Source organism: Fringilla coelebs, assembly GCF_963513975.1.
Source record: "Fringilla coelebs genome assembly, chromosome: 1".
Taxonomy (NCBI): Eukaryota; Metazoa; Chordata; class Aves; order Passeriformes; family Fringillidae; genus Fringilla; species Fringilla coelebs.
In genome coordinates, this window is record NC_140028.1 from 110,121,121 (window position 1) to 110,136,922 (window position 15,802).

The window sequence follows — 15,802 nt, forward strand, 5'->3', positions numbered from 1 at the left end:
ATTTTCACTTGAAACTACTGGAAAATCTCAGGCAAGCAGAAAGTACACTGAAAGATGAATAGTACTGGCATATAACTTTAAAATAAACTTTGTGAAATTTATAAAATTTTACTGTGCTCAGGATCATTAACAATCATAAACCATCAGGACCTGAACTTGCTTCTCATCTGAAAGATAAATTTCTTTCCTCCTTCAGAGTTGCTGGAGTCTGAGTGGTTTTGAGTTGCATAATTTATTTAGGTGTCAAAATGTAAAATCAACAACCGTTCTTTAGACAGATATCTTTAGAGGTAATTCCCAAACTTGTACAAAAGTTTCTTCCCGTTCCACATGCTGTCACATCTAGGAAAAAGGAAAGGACAAAAGCAACAATATGGGACTCCACTTAGCTATTGCTTTCCACAAATGCAAAATGTGATCTGCCTTAAATATGATTGCTTCTAGCTTGTGTTGGTATGAATTAAAAAGATACTGCCAGAGTACGAGTCTGAGCCAGGTCACTGTTGTCTGAGCAACAGTTTTAGAGTGATTGAAACACTTTATGGGGATAAGGTGAGAAGGATCAGTCTGAAATTTTGCAACAGTGTTGTTGTTCTTGCCATTTCACCATGTCCCATCAAGGTGGGCTTCATCTAATAAAGAATTCTTGGGTGATGCAGTGTGCAAGTCAAGCAGTGACTCATCATGTCTTATCTGAATCCAAACTCCTGTCTTCAGCTGATGAAAATCTCTGGAAATCTATTGCATTGAAAGAAGTCTTTCAATTTCCTCCAGCTAAAGATGTAGCTCAATACCTGGCTGAAACTTGATTTACTTCCCCTATAAGTACATCTTATAATGAACTTTGACATCATTAGATGCAAGGCACTATTGGTAATTATTTTTATTAAGGTTTGAAATTACTTAAATTTCACAATTCAGCCATTGGTGAAAAAGAATGGGTGCTCTGATGTCACAAAAAGGAAAATAAGCATCAAAGAATTGAGAAGAGCCGATTTTGTAAAATCCTAAGCATGCTTTTGCATGCCTCTCCCCACTCAGAGAAGTGAACATCTGAGCAGAGATGTAACATCAGAGAAACAAACTGAGGGTTGAAACTGGCTTTGGAGTCTCCTGAAAAACAGAGGAAGCCTCTGTATGTATTTCCTACACTAAGGAAAAATACTTGAGCAACATCTTTTTGGAAAATTAAACAAATATTGTTGATAAGATTTAACAAGTAGGGTATGTTTGTTGCATGAGTATTGCTCTCCTGACATAAAACTGCAAGAATTTTAGAGAAGCTACAGAACAAAGCCTAATAATTTTTTCCTACTGGAGTGGCTGAAACATTCAGTGAAAAATTATTGGAAAATTATGGATATGAAAGTTTCCTTTAGTTAACTGACTTTAGCAGAAATAATGGTTATATTTTTTTATTACAGTGCTTATTTGGAAGGTATAACTGCTTTTTCATGTTTTATTGAAGCCCTGTCAGCTCAAATGGCACATCTTTGTTTCAAGAGATCCACTGAGAACACTTCACTGTGGAACAATAACTTTAGGAAAGGTTTTATTGCATTAATAGCTGTGTCACAATTACTATAACAAGCAGCTACATTTTTTATGATAGCTATAATAAATTATGAGCACTGAGGCGGGCAAACTGCTTCTCCTGTTCTGAGAGAAGCAGTTACCATTCTTTGGGAAAGATTATCCAGCAAATATCTGCAAAATATGAGCTAATATTGCTTTTTTATATAGTTCCCCAGTATTAAACTAATACCATAAAAAAAAAAACCTCATCAAATGCCCTTTTGCAAAGTATTCAAAATTTTAATTTTTTGGCTGCCTCACCCTTTAAGGGACCTTTGACTTGCTCCCCAATCCTGAATTTTAAAAATTGTTGGGCTCTGAAAATGACTCTACTAAAAAATGTGTCAAACTAGGTGCTTAGAAACAGATATATCTAATTTTTTTAAGTCTAAGCCATGTACTTGTGTTATTACTGTGTGGCTGCTACATATACTGAAAGAACAATGTGCATTATACTGCCAGCAAATGTATTACATTAATCATTTAAATATTATTAAAACAGCACAATATATTGCAGCTATTTTTCTTTCAGAGGATATTCTTGGGGAATAATGCAAAGCTATTAGATTCAGCATAACCACCAAAAAAAGTTAATTGTGAAAGCAAATGTTTCTTCAGCTTATCATTTCTACTTATTGCAAAGCACTTCCAATATAGAAGGATTTTTTTGTTCATACCTCAATTCTGATAGTAATTAGGCCTTGTTTTTGCATTGGAGGGGGAGGAATATAAACAATCCACCGCACCATTAAAAATCTTTCCTTTTATGTGGTGTTAAAAACCAGAAATTATTTCCTTTGTGCTGATGTGCTGCTGTACCTTTATGATACTCAGCTAGGAACAATACTGGATTTTGATCCTTAAATGAAATCTTGGCTTCCTTTCTGAATTCTTTTGCACACCAGGGTGCGTTCTTTGGTTGTATCATTTTGAGGTACTTTTCTTTCTAATAGCTTATCAAATTTTTGTTTGATAAAGAAACTCTGAACATTAAGCTTTTATCCAGCTTCCATCAGAATGCTTATGTCTGAGAAAAGGCAGCTCAATCTTTTTTAACCCTATGCACTCTGGATTTTCGTGTCACCATCATTAAGCCAGAACCCTCTCCCATGCTTGTTCCCTCTGCTATACACTGATAATCTGGCAGAATTTGATCACCAAAACCCCCCATATCCTAGAAGTTTCAAACTTTGAGTGGTGTCCAGATACTAAATCTACATCAGGGCCTTGAGGCAAACTCTAGAGTTACAAAGTTGAATTTTGCACTGGTTTTACAGAGTTTGACATAAAATGTCCTGTTTACCATATAGCTGTAATCAATAGCCAAGCATATAGCTTTGTTGTTCCATGCTCCCCATTAAAGGATTTGACAAATAAATCTTCACATGCTTCAGCTGTTAAATGGGCCACTACGTTTTCTCTAGAAAGTGAAGAAGCAGATCAGTGACAAAACAACACTCTCAACACAACATTATGTCATTTTTAGGGGATGACAAGACTTTAGGTTCCTTGAGCCTTGCTCAAGGCTTTGTGGTCTGTAGGCACTCATTTTCTTCTCCAGACATTCAAATTCAGGTGTCCCTTTTCAAAGCCCCAAATTCTTTGTTTGTTTGGAACTTGTGGAATTGTAAAAATGCCCTAAAAATTAATTTTACAAAGCCCAGACTTTGGCTAGCATCTTATCCAAAGTTGTTCCCAGACCAATGGTCTTGCAGCTAATCAAAAATAGGTACGGTGGACATTTGGTGAGGAGAAATTAGTAGAATGAGATATATTAATTTTTATACTATCATAGAAATACTTGGATACTGAACAGAATTTCTCACTTCCCCAAATTGACCAGGGGGTCTGTGGTTTTGAGTATGTCCTATACAGAAGAATAATATTTATATGGAAAAAGTTAATCATGTGGCTCTTTTGAAGAAGAAAATTAAGAAAGGACTTGAAATTATAGAAAATTGACTTTGTGCTTTTAAACCCTACTTTTTCAGCATAGCATGGTTAGAAATTTGAAGGCTTCTCCCTCCTGGGTTAGCAGCCAGTTACTCTCCTCCCTCTCATCCAGCATGTCCAGAATAAATGAGATGTTGAAACAAAAGATCCCGTGACCAAACTGAAGCAGCACTATAAAAAGCAACTTAATTTAGGTTTGTGTAAGAAAGTTCAGTGTTGTTACTGGATATGAGACTAGGAGAAGGTGTTCTGCAGTGTGTGAATGTGAACCTTGGTATCTGTCACAGATTTGCCTAGAGATATCTAGAGATTATTTCCTGCATTACACTGCTCTGTTTGTCATCTTAGCATGGGCCATGTTACCACACCCTGAAGAGGACTTGCTTCTCTAACCACCTCTGATCCATTGTGACAGCACTTGTGTTAGCTGGTAGCAGCACAATGTCTTGGCCAATTAATTTCTGTTTTGAGAGGGTAGCTGAACAGTGTGAAATCCAACCCCAGTGTGGAATATACTTCAAAGTGCAATGCGTTAGAAAACTGGTGTCAAAAGATCTAACAGGTGTGGAGGAGAAAAGAAACAAGCTTGGTGGATGACAGAGCTAATACTCAGGAAACTGGGCTGGGTGTAAGAAGGGAAGAGGTTGTAAAAGGACATTTTGCAGTTTTGCATGCCATGATTAAATAGTCAAACTGAGAACAATAACTGTAGCACAGGAGTCCTTGCGAGACAAGGAAAAGAACGAAGTATTGCTGAGAAACACCAAGAGGTTGCACTATAACTACTCTTCCTTTTCATTAGCAGTCAGGGGAGAGCCCAGTGCATTGTGCCTGAAAAGCTCAAAGAAATAGAAGCCTTAAGAGTAACTTGTCCTGTGTTTTATTTTAGGATTTTTTCAGCAAATCTGATCCTTTTCTGGAGATTTTTCGGGTGAATGATGATGCAACCCAACAACTTGTTCACAGGACTGAGGTAAGGAATAGAGTTGATATCACTTTCCAAGGACACAGATGGGCTGTCAGGAGACATAGTTTATGCTTCCCATGTCACATAGGGAAGTGGTTTTAAATGTAGGTGTGCAAACACACTTAAAGAACACTTCTAGTGTTACACTCTAGTGTCATTACTAATGGGTATCAGATCTTGACTTATGCAACTTACAGTAAAGAAAGATGAAGCCAAAGGTCCAAACCTAATTAACCTGGCAGATACTCTGTTGGAAGGTCAGGAGATAGAAACACTAGATTTAGCCACAACCAGGCTACAGACTGTATCATATTTTCCCATTAGTGCTATGTTGCTTCTTCCCTACATCCTCTCGGGGATTGTAGTCTGGGTGCTTTACGTTTGTTTCTTATCACCCAGTGACATTACTGCTCCGTGGTAATGACTGGCAGTCTTAAAAAACAACATTTAGGTTTATAGGATGGAGCTGTGGCAGGTGTTAGGGGTTATAATCCTGTTATGGATTCCACAGAGTTTTCCTAGCCAGGCAAACAACGTGCCTGTAAATTGATGTTGCCTATCCCTATTGCCCAGTCCTGCATGTCTTCCATTCCAGTTCAGTTCTGCACCCTTTCCCTTCTCAGTTATCTCCTACTGAGGTGTGGCAGTGCTGGAGCAAAGTCTGTAACATCCTCTGTGGGTATGTATGGGTCCACTCCCCACTCCTGCTCCTTTTGGGAGCTTTGCAGAGGAAGAGTGTTGCAAACTGCCAGTTGCTCAAGGGCTCATATCTCATTGGATGTAGTTCTGAAAACTCCAGCTGAGCTCTGCTTTCTTCTCTTGCTGGTGAATGTACTGTATTGAGAATTGTGGCTCTTGTTAGCATTCTGCTGAGATGTGGAAATGTTAAGGGTTCTCTTTCTTCTTTTCACTTACAGGTTGTGATGAATAACTTAAATCCAGCATGGAAGACCTTTAAAGTGTCTGTAAATTCTCTGTGCAGTGGAGACCAGGATCGCAGGCTAAAGGTCAGAAGCAATTCCTACTTTTTTAATGGTTTTACTCGTAGAAAACAAAAGTTGGTCTCTCTTTTTCAGCTGTAGATTGCTATTCTGCACTTGCCTCTTCTTTGATGGAAAAGATGATCACACAGCTGCATTATGATTACCATAATCAAATTAAGGATGCAGTGAAGTGGTAATCCACTGTAATCAGTAGATTATGTTCTATATTTCTTACAGTAACCTCAAAAAATATGGGGCTGTTTTTTCCCCATCAGTTGGATAATTTAAATCCAGCATCATTTAACTGGTGCAAGTATACTCAGGGAAAGAGGCAGCCCTACCACAATTTTAACTACTATTTCCTCACTTCTATATCTGGAGGCCTTCTGTAAAAGAAACACTGAAATAGGAGATTTTTTTATTGTACTTGAAGAATAGGATAGCCACAAAAAGACATGTGCCATAGTAATGGAAGTTGGCAGAAAGACAGATAATTGGGAACCTGGAGCTTTGTGTAGAAAAAGTAATCTTCTTTTGGCTAATTTGGCTTAAATCAAATCTTTATCCAATTGTTTTTATCTTCTGAACAGGTTTAAGGCTAATACTAAATTTAAAAACATCAAACAAAGAGCATTGGTGCACAGTGTCAATTCAGACTTTTAGACCTGATGGAAGGCTATTGGACCCAAAAGTATACTATTTTTTTTCTTACTATATCAAATTACTTAATAGAATTTTATTTTGTCCTTGCAAACATTTCTTCTTTCATCATTACAGCTGCAAAATCCTGGAGAATGGGTATTGTCATTTTTCACTCCTTACTTACTGCAGGATGTATTGTGCAGATGGAAAAAATAAAATGCCGGTGATGATATGTTACAGTTCACATCTTCTCTGCAACTTTTTTACCCTTTCCACAGATGTGTGGAAAGGGTAAAAAGCTGTCTTATGAATGCTTGTATTCACAAAATTAGCCCTCTTATTATGGAACAACATATAAATTTGAGTCAAGAGATGGATCAGATTTCTGCTACTGAAATGAAAAGCAGAATTAGCGCAGCACTGCCTTCATCACATTGTGTACATGTGGTCTTTAAATCACTTAGGTGAGAAAACCTAGGAAGAGAAGCAAATAAAATATGAAGTCTAGGATGTGAGAACAAGTGGCAAGTCCATAAGCATAGAGAAATGAGGTTCCACAGGGAGAAAATGCTCTTATCTCTGAAATCAAGGTGAGAAGGTATAAGAAAGGCTCAGATTTCAGTGTGGGCAGAAGAAGATGGGTCTGGGAATAAAGGTGGTTTTTTGAGCTATGAGCAAAGACAGTAGTCAAAATTGTTTGCAGACAAGCTGCTAAAGGACAGGCTGAAAAGGGAAAAGTGAAGAGGAACAAGAGTAGTCCCTTAGGACTGCCTGTAGAGAAGATATGGGGAAAGACAGTGAAAGAATAGCTGAAGAAGAAAATCAGAGCAAGACAGGTCTTATGAATCTACTGAGAATTTTCAAGACATTCTTTTTTTCCCTCTTTTTGTGAGAATTTTTCATGGTTTTCGTTTGTGTATGCAAATGTTTGCAGCCCTGCTTTAGATATCTGAGTGTTTGCCATTTGCAGAAAAGCTAAAAGTACTAAGGTGTGCATCAGATAATTCATGTGTACAGGAATATTTTAAAATTAACTATGGCTGTAAAATAATAAGAAGCTTGATATTTATTTCAAATTCAGGCCTTTTATAACTTTTGGTGAGTGTAAGGTAAGACTGTTATGGTAGAGCAGCTACCCAAATCACTTGTATTTGAGAGATAGCATATAATACTTGTCAGATAATTATTTGCTCCTTTTCTAGATGGTCTAAAACCTAGGAATTGGCTGGCAGCTAGGACAGAAGAGTGAAAATGATAAGAATTAGAGAGATTAGGTGTCTGTGATTGTATAGCACTGTACGAATGTTTATACCTTGATTTACTCTGATTGACTAAGCATTCCACTCTTTGCATTACCATATTTTGGAAATTTTGACTTCAGTTGCTTTGTTTCACTTCATAAAGCATACAGCAATATGTTATTGCTAAGTGTTGGAAGAGTTCCCCGTGCCTTATTTAACGTGGGGGAGATTTAGTGTATTCCAGCTGCCTTGCTGAGCACCAGCTCCTTGCCAAGATTGTTTGATCACTGTGAGCAGTAATTGCATAAGGCTGGGTGGTTTTGTGTCTCTTCCTGCTGTTAGTTTTTAACATACCCTGAAAGCATAATCGAAGTTAAGGCTTAAAGAGGTACCAGAAGGGCTCGGAGGGAGCTGTCAGCTTGTGGAAATGCTCAACTGCAGACACCTTGCAGTTGTGCCTGCCTTTGGTTTACCTCTGTAGGTTATTTGGAAGCCTGAAGTCCCAGCCCTTCATCTCTGCCACTGAATTCACATGGCTACTGAGCTTAATAGTCAGATTTTTTTGTAATGAGGATTAACATGGGAAAAGTACCCTAAAACAATTCACAGAAAGTCAGTCAACTTACAGGGAGTTTGCTCTTCATAAGTCTTGCACACAAAGCAGTCTTTATACTGTCTGAGCATTTGAAACTTTCTAGTTTAAAATGTCTGTTTAGAAAGATAAGATGAGCAAGGTCACTAAAATCAAACCAATAGTTAGGGTCTGCCAAAAGTCTTTTGCTGTCACTCTTTACAAAGTCTGTTAGTTTTGATTCCGTATGGGCTTTTAAAGAAAAAATTAATTTTGCTTTATTTAGCTGTGGTGCAGAGCATAATGAACATTTTATTCCTCTCAGGACATCTTGTAAAACTTGATTACAATTATTGCTGCTCTAGGTTTTATTATGAAAAGTATATATTAGATTTATGAACCTACTGAGTTTTTCTTCCCAGACAGTGAAGCCATCCAAGAAATCTGGTTATGCTTCAGTGCCAATCATACCTTCTTTTAATGCTAACAGGACAGACAATTAGTGTATGCATTGAAGTGAACAAAATGCCTCTTAGATCCAAAAGTAGCACATTGCTTTTCTGATATGTAAAGATTTTCAAATCACAAAAGTGACTACTGACAAATCTGAGTGAGGATTGTACTCCTTCTAAGGGCAAGTTTATCCTAGTCTGTTCTGCTGAAAGTCCTGTAAATTGTGAAACTTTGGTATTCAAATCTGGTTTCAGCTTGTGAGTTATGTTGCCATCAATGGTTTATCTGAAATACAAGATTGTATTGTGGCTACCTTCTGGCAGGGATCATCTGCCCACCCATTCTAATTGTTGCAAGGTTATTCTTTCTCTAGAGAAATCCTGAGAATGTATACAGAAAAACAATCCCTTTTTGTTTTGATATTAGGTGCTATAATACTTGGGAAATAAACTTGTAACAAGGTGCTTGTTAGGCAAAGGCCAAACAGGGCATATGACATACAATAATTCTATTTCCTGCTGGGGTTGTATGGAGAACCTCCTCAAAAAAAGTTCTGTTCACAAGGAAAAGTAGGAACTGAGGAAAAAAAAAATCTGGAATAAAAATGTTTCTGAGGTGAACTGATAAGCTGCTAGAAGAGTGGGAAGCACATGTCATATCTGTATAGAAAGCCCTTTCCATCTTCCGCCTACATAGGGGAAATTTTCAAAGGAAGCATGTCCATTAGATATTTTTCTACCTTTCAAAAAATCTGTCTGTTGCAATAATGTCATTGCTGTCAGCTTGTTTACTGCTTCATCCCCGTGTGACCCAGATTGCAGGTGCTGATGACAGTGAAATCGGTGCAGTTGTGAGTGGGACACGCCGGCACGGTTACCAGGGCTGCTCCATACCCTGGGCTATAAAGCCTCTCTGTGTCTATGGATGGCTCTTGGCAGCCTGAAACCCCCAGTACTGTACAGTACTGCTTCTTCTACAGATTCCAGGAAAATGCTTTGACCTAATGAAAAGGAAACAACTTACTGAAAAAGAAATTTGAAAATATCTTTTGATTCATACTAAAGGCATGTAAAGGTTGAGCCCCCTCTTCTTCATTTTTGAACATTTTCTACAAGAAGGACTGCAATTGCAAGCAAAAAGCAGGAAGGTTGCCTCTTCCTGTGCACTTCTAATGAGGTTAAAACTTGGTTCTGCCATTCTTCTCCGTTTTCTTTGATGTCCAGTTGACTCCTTCAGCTCTGCCCATCTGATTTGTTGGAGTAGCTGTGTCTTAGCACAGGCAGTGTTTGGGTTTCTGCTGAGAAGTCTACTTCCATATGCTTGCAACACCCAGTGTACCTATGATACTCTTAGTCCTAGCAAGGTGCATTCAGGTCATTTTCAATTTATTTCCATATAAGGATCTTGATAAATAAGTCACTTTCCAATGTGAATTTTCACAGACCGTGAATTTTCTGCATTTTTTTGGTGGGTCATTGTTAGCAAGGTCTTCTTGAGAGACCTGTACTTTGCCTAAATTAGTAATCTATGCAGTGCTGTTTCTGCCTTGTTGATACTATTATATAATGTGAACCTCATTACAATATTAATAGAAGAAGCTCCACAGCTTACAAAAAAGATCTTGACATTGTTCTGGATGCAAATAGATAATCACTTGATTTTAATTTTATTAATTAAAATCATTACATGAGAATTTGTTCTTAATATAACAATCACTTCCCCAGTGTCTGCTATTGCATTTTTGGGGGTGGAATGTTGGATGTTCTTCAGACAGTTGTAACCTTCTGTTTCCTTCTGATTTCTTAAAAGTGTTGACTCTTTCATGCAAAATGCTGGATCATTAGGGGAAGAAATTGCTTCTTATAGATTGTCTGCTCCATTATGAGTTAAGGAAAAGTGAATAGCAGTGGATGTTTTTATATTCTCTGAATTATTGCTGCTGTGTTCTCTAGATCAATAAGTTTTCAGTGACCTTTAATACTTGACTACAGCTCTGCTCATACAGGTGTATTATAAACTGTAAAATAAACCCTCAGTATCTCTAAAAGCCACTAGTGAAAGTAACTGAGCAGAACCTGTGAAGGAAACCAAGTAAAGCTTAAAATACAAAGAATAATATAGTCAGATATATCCATTAGTGCTTTTATTCTTTCACAGTTTAGCTGTCAGAGTGTTTGAAGCACTAGTATGGAATGATACAGTTTGTGGTCAACAGCAATAATTTCTGCAGGATTTTAAAAAGTATGTGGCTTAAAAGGCAATTCAAGCAGTGTCAAATGATGATTAGAAAAGCATGAACTGGAGGGTTTTATACTGTTCCCTAAGAGAAGGCTCATTTATTGTTGCTGTTTTCTTTGGGCTTTTAATTCCATGTAGAAAGAGATTGGCACCAAGAACAAATTACAGCACAGGCTAGATTTGCTGGTTATTTTCTTGATTGGGTGATTTCAGTCATACTTGATTAACTAAGCAGTTCTACATTTTCCCTTCAATTTACTCACCAAATTAATGCCAGTGGAGCCAATCATTCCTTGCTTGCTTACCCTGGTGTTATTGAAGAGGTGTTAGCAAATGCAGTCCTTCTTGTAGAAAATGTTCAAAAATGAAGAAGGGGGGCTCAACCTTTACATGCCTTTAGTATGAATCAAAAGATACTTTCAAATTTCTTTTTCAGTAAGTTGTTTCCTTTTCATTAGGTCAAAGCATTTTCCTGGAATCTGTAGAATAATTGCCTCACTCTTGGAGAATACAACTCACCGAATAATATTTATTTATTTATTTATTAGCCACTTCAAGGATGTTATCATGTTGTGAATTTTCAGTGAAGTTCTTCTAGAGCTAAGTGCACAGCTGATAATTTTGGATAGTAAAAAGTTCCTTCTTGGGGCTGAAAATAAAAAAAAAAAATTAGGCTTAATTATTAGGATGAGGTGTATATTTAATAAACTAAGAGAAATATTTGTTTAAGTGCTTACTGCTTCATGAGCATAGGCCTCTTAATACAGACTTCAGAGAAAATGATGCATTATTTTGAGGGTTATTATAAAATTGAACAACTCACTGTGAAAGGCAGTGTCTGAGACCTTCTTGCATAAATACCATCAAACCTTCATTTCAAGTACATGTTTCTTTTTGTTTTTCTTTCATATTCCCCTTGCTTTCTCTACATGGCACAGGCACTACAATGATTATTAAAAACTTTAGGTCTCCCTGTTGTCTGTTTGGGTTAATCTGCAATTGGCTTATGATGTGAGTGCCTCCTGAATTCACTAATTGTAGCAGCGTGTTTGGAACCCTGACTTGTCTGAGTGTGTCAAGGACTGACCTGATCAATCTTCAGAAACTCTGTGCAGGTGGAGTATAAGATTTAAGATGACCCCTAAACTGATTAATTCTATGTGTGTGTGATCTCAGCTTACAGATTTTTTTTTTCCTCTTGCTGTTCCTTAGTTGTATTCCTGATAAAGCAGCTGAAGATGCTGGGGAAGAAAATACCATGTTGCAGTCAAGATTTAGGAGAGAGAAATAGACTCAAGAAATGAGCTTGATCCCATATCTGTTGGAGTCAAGTGAACTCATTCCAGTGGCTTTAATAGCCACTAGTTTGTTCTCCATTGAAGTGAACTCCAGTGAATTGTTGGATATATAGCAAATTAATTGTCACATTAATTAATCTAGATTTGGGTTAATTGATGTTTGTGACGTGCTTTGAAGATGAAAGAGCTCTCCAAATAACAAGTGTTGTCACAATAATTAAGGGTCCAAGTGAATTGCACAAGGAGAAATCATCTGACACGCTGTGGTTATAAAGAAAAGAGGTGATATTCACATCTCCAAGGGCCTGGGTGCTGAAAAGGGTGGCAGAAGGTGGTAGCAGGCTGAAGAGCTGGTATCTTTAAATAAAATAGGCAGGGTAGCAAGGGACAGGAGTCTTTCTCCCAACCTTGGATGACTCTTGACAGACCAAATTTCAGAGTTCACCCTGTGAAAAGAGATTTTTACTTCCTGTTCCTTACCAGAACCACCAGTTCATGACCTTTTGGGGAGAAATTAAATTTCCCCCTGACATTACAAGGAGAATTTGTAGTCTGAAACAAGGGCAGAGAGGATAAAAAAAAAAATATTTTGTGTGACTCTGTTTGTCTGGATTAGGGGATCTAAGGTGTGCTTTCTCTGTTTCTCTTTTACAAATAAGAGGATTGCCTCAAAATAACTTGTACATTGCATTTCTTGTGAGCTTCCTTCAAATTGCCTACTGCCTCCATGGTTCCATCCCAAGACAAATAAATACAGGCTTCTACAGCTTTGCTATGCAAGTCATCAGTATGAGAAACATTTTGAAGGGCTCTTTGTCATTATCTTTGAAACCGAGTTTTAATCCTCTGAAATGAAGCAGAGGCTCCCCTAAGTGCTGCTGACTGCAATCCAAATCAGGGGTCTGGTTCCCTCACAGGGGAATAGCTGATAGAGCACTAAATCCCATCCCTGGGACCATTTAAAATGAAACAAAGCACAGCCCTGGTAATGAGGACCATTCCATACTGGAGGGTGGGCATATGGGATGCCAATTAATTAAATGACCTCTACGTTCTTCCTAATTTTCATATCTCTGTGTTGATAGTGCACACACACCCCAGAATTAGCTCAGAGCTGCTTCCTGTATAAATTTATAAACAAGTGTAACCATTTTGAATTAAAATAATAGAATGAAGCTCTGCTGTCACTAAAACAGATCAGGATTAGGCATAGCTGTAACCTTGTAAAGCAGCTGAATGCTGTAGTGAGAGAATTTTAAGTCTTGTGTATCTCCAAGGAAATCCATCATTTTCATGCGTTTGTGTGTACAGGGGCACACTGTGTGACTTACACCATCCTGTGATATTAAAAATGGAAGTCTAACCAGTTTTTCATATTCTTTTTTTTCATTTTTTTCTGCTGAGATTGGAAAAATTAGGGAAGGGAATTTCTAGACAATCTCATTTCAGTCTCTTATAAAGTAGCAAAGCCTCACATTGGCTGACATATAATCAGCTTACAAAGCCCTTTGGTTTTTTCCCAGTTGTATTTTTTACTGTGTAAATTGAAAATTAGACACAGAAATTCCTTATTGTAAAGTCTTGCAATAAATCTAGTTCGTTGCAATGAACTACATACTTTAAACAGAAAGATTACCTTAAGATTTTACTTATAAATTGAATTTGATAGTTTATGGGCTAACATACTGCCATGTGAAAATCGCTACATGGTGCAGATAACAAAATATGTGTATTTTAAATTTTAGTACTCTCAGAGAACCTAGCAGAGTCAAATCTTAGGCAAAATAGTATATTTCTAAAAAAAATTAGAAATAATATCTTCAGGGGCCTAATTATAAGTTGTTTGTGATATTCAAGACATTACAAGGGCAGAAATAGGTGTCAAGTGTGTCTAAACGCAAATATTTTAGAAGATGTTACACAGTGGTTACTTGAAAAGTGTGAACTTAGTCTCACACTAAAAATATGTATTTAGCCCTTCTGTACCCAGGGATCTCATCTAACACTCATTCTGTTAAACTTTAGGTCTGCATTTTTAGTTTACCAAAAACATGTTTTCTCCCAGCTAGATATTATACACATTTTGTAAGGTGTAAGTACATGTGTATAATGTATATGCACCTGATATAGCTAGTTATGTTTTGCAATAAACACTGCTTTATCTGTCATACCAAATCTAATTTAGTTACCCTAAATTAAACATGGTTTTCATGTATGCTGCTTCTCCCAACAATTTTGAAATTGCTCAATGGCAGTGCTCTACAGGATTCCCTGAAAAAAATCCTTGTGATAATACTGGAGGAAACCACAGCTCTCGGGACCAGAGACTTCAGTGTGTTATGGCTAGCTGTTGTTCTGTTAGTGTGTTACAGCTGCTAAAGCATGCCAGGGAAGTTTTGCCAGTGTTTGCTATCACTAGCTCAGAGCTTAGAGCAGGATTTGATGTTGGGATAAAGCTCCTTTGGGACACCTTCATCCCAGTACCCCTGAGACAAAGAGAAATCGAGAGCTGCTTGTTGACTAGGCACAGTGGAGTTATTGTAATGGGCTGCTCACCAGGAGCAATGGCTCAGCTGTGTCCTGCAGGAAGCCTGGGAGGATGGTGTTCTCCTGGCCCCTCATCTGCTGAGCTAACACTGTGCCAGCCCCAGCTCCTGGGCTCTTCAGGGCCCCTCAAGGAGCTGCCAGCTGAGGTGCAGCCATCCTTTCCCCTTTCTATGGGAAAAGCAAGGCCACCCCAATGTCTGGCAAGAATGATGCATCTGACTCCGTTGATTGAGAAGGCTAATTAATTACTTTATTATACTGTATTATTCTATACTGTATTTTACTATGTCTAAACTGAAACTGAACAAGAACTCAGCTGAACAGAATCTCATTATTGCCTCCTGACCCACCCTCAGGACACAGCTTGCAGAGATTGGTCAAGAAAACAAAACAGTCACACCAGAATCCAATTAGCAAATCCCTTCAGGTAAACCATCTTCCATAATGCATTCCATTTGTACACAAACACAGGAGCAGCAAATGAGATAGGAACTGTTTTGATTGTTCTCTTCTCTGCTTCTCTCACTGCTTCTCTCAGGTTCAGAGAATGTGAATCCCACACCTTTCCATTTAGCTGTCCCCACCATGCTGTTCATACAAGTTTTGCTCAAGAGAATTGCTCAAAGCTTGGTGTATTTAGCTCATTGCTGCCCCAGAGCACCTCAAAGGATGTGCAAGCTGCTTTGAGCATAAGACTATGACCATAGAGATGTTTTGTGTCCCGGGCATGATGGCCACTGTATCTGCTTTGCCCAAGATTGGCAAAGTGACAGTGTTTCCTTTCACAAACATACTAATCCTTCCTCTCCTGAAAAGCACATTCATTGCCCATATATCCTCAAGTGGAAGAGGAGGTAAGTAATGCTAGAAATCATTTCTCAGTAGTACCAGTAAGGCTGTCAGATCTCCTAGCCTGCTTTCAGAAGAGGTGATATAAAAGGCTGTGGCTAGCCTGCCCCATACACTCCAAATTGCCTTGGTCTGAAGTTACAATATAGGAACAGCATCAGCAGTTGATCTCTTAGACAACTCTAGGTATCAAATGCCTAAGGTTTGTTTGGATCTACTAATCACCTCTTACACTGTTGACCATTACATTACTAGCCCAGAGTTCCTATTGCATCTCCTTATTGATTTTTTTTCTGAGAAATTCCAGGATTTGCTGATAGCAGTTTTTTTCCTATGGTAGGAAAAGTTAAAGAGGTGTCTCTGAAGTCATGAATGACTTAGGGGAAATGATGAAGGAATGGTTTGATTATTTCTCCTCAGGGCACATGAATGTGAAAATCACTATGACCAGGCACAAAGGTATTTCTCCTTTTATACAGCACAAT

General features: G+C 38.0%; 1 protein-coding gene across 1 annotated transcript in view; it reads left to right on the forward strand.

Annotated features, from left to right (window-relative positions):
* CPNE4 (copine 4) overlaps positions 1–15,802 on the forward strand; it is a gene marked incomplete at its 3' end in the record, with an annotated part of 178,407 nt that overhangs the window by 86,402 nt on the left and 76,203 nt on the right. The window contains exons 5-6 of the mRNA XM_084213077.1: positions 4,418–4,501; positions 5,413–5,502. Coding sequence (XP_084069203.1) covers positions 4,418–4,501; positions 5,413–5,502 — 174 coding nt within the window. The remainder of the gene's footprint in view (positions 1–4,417; positions 4,502–5,412; positions 5,503–15,802) is intronic.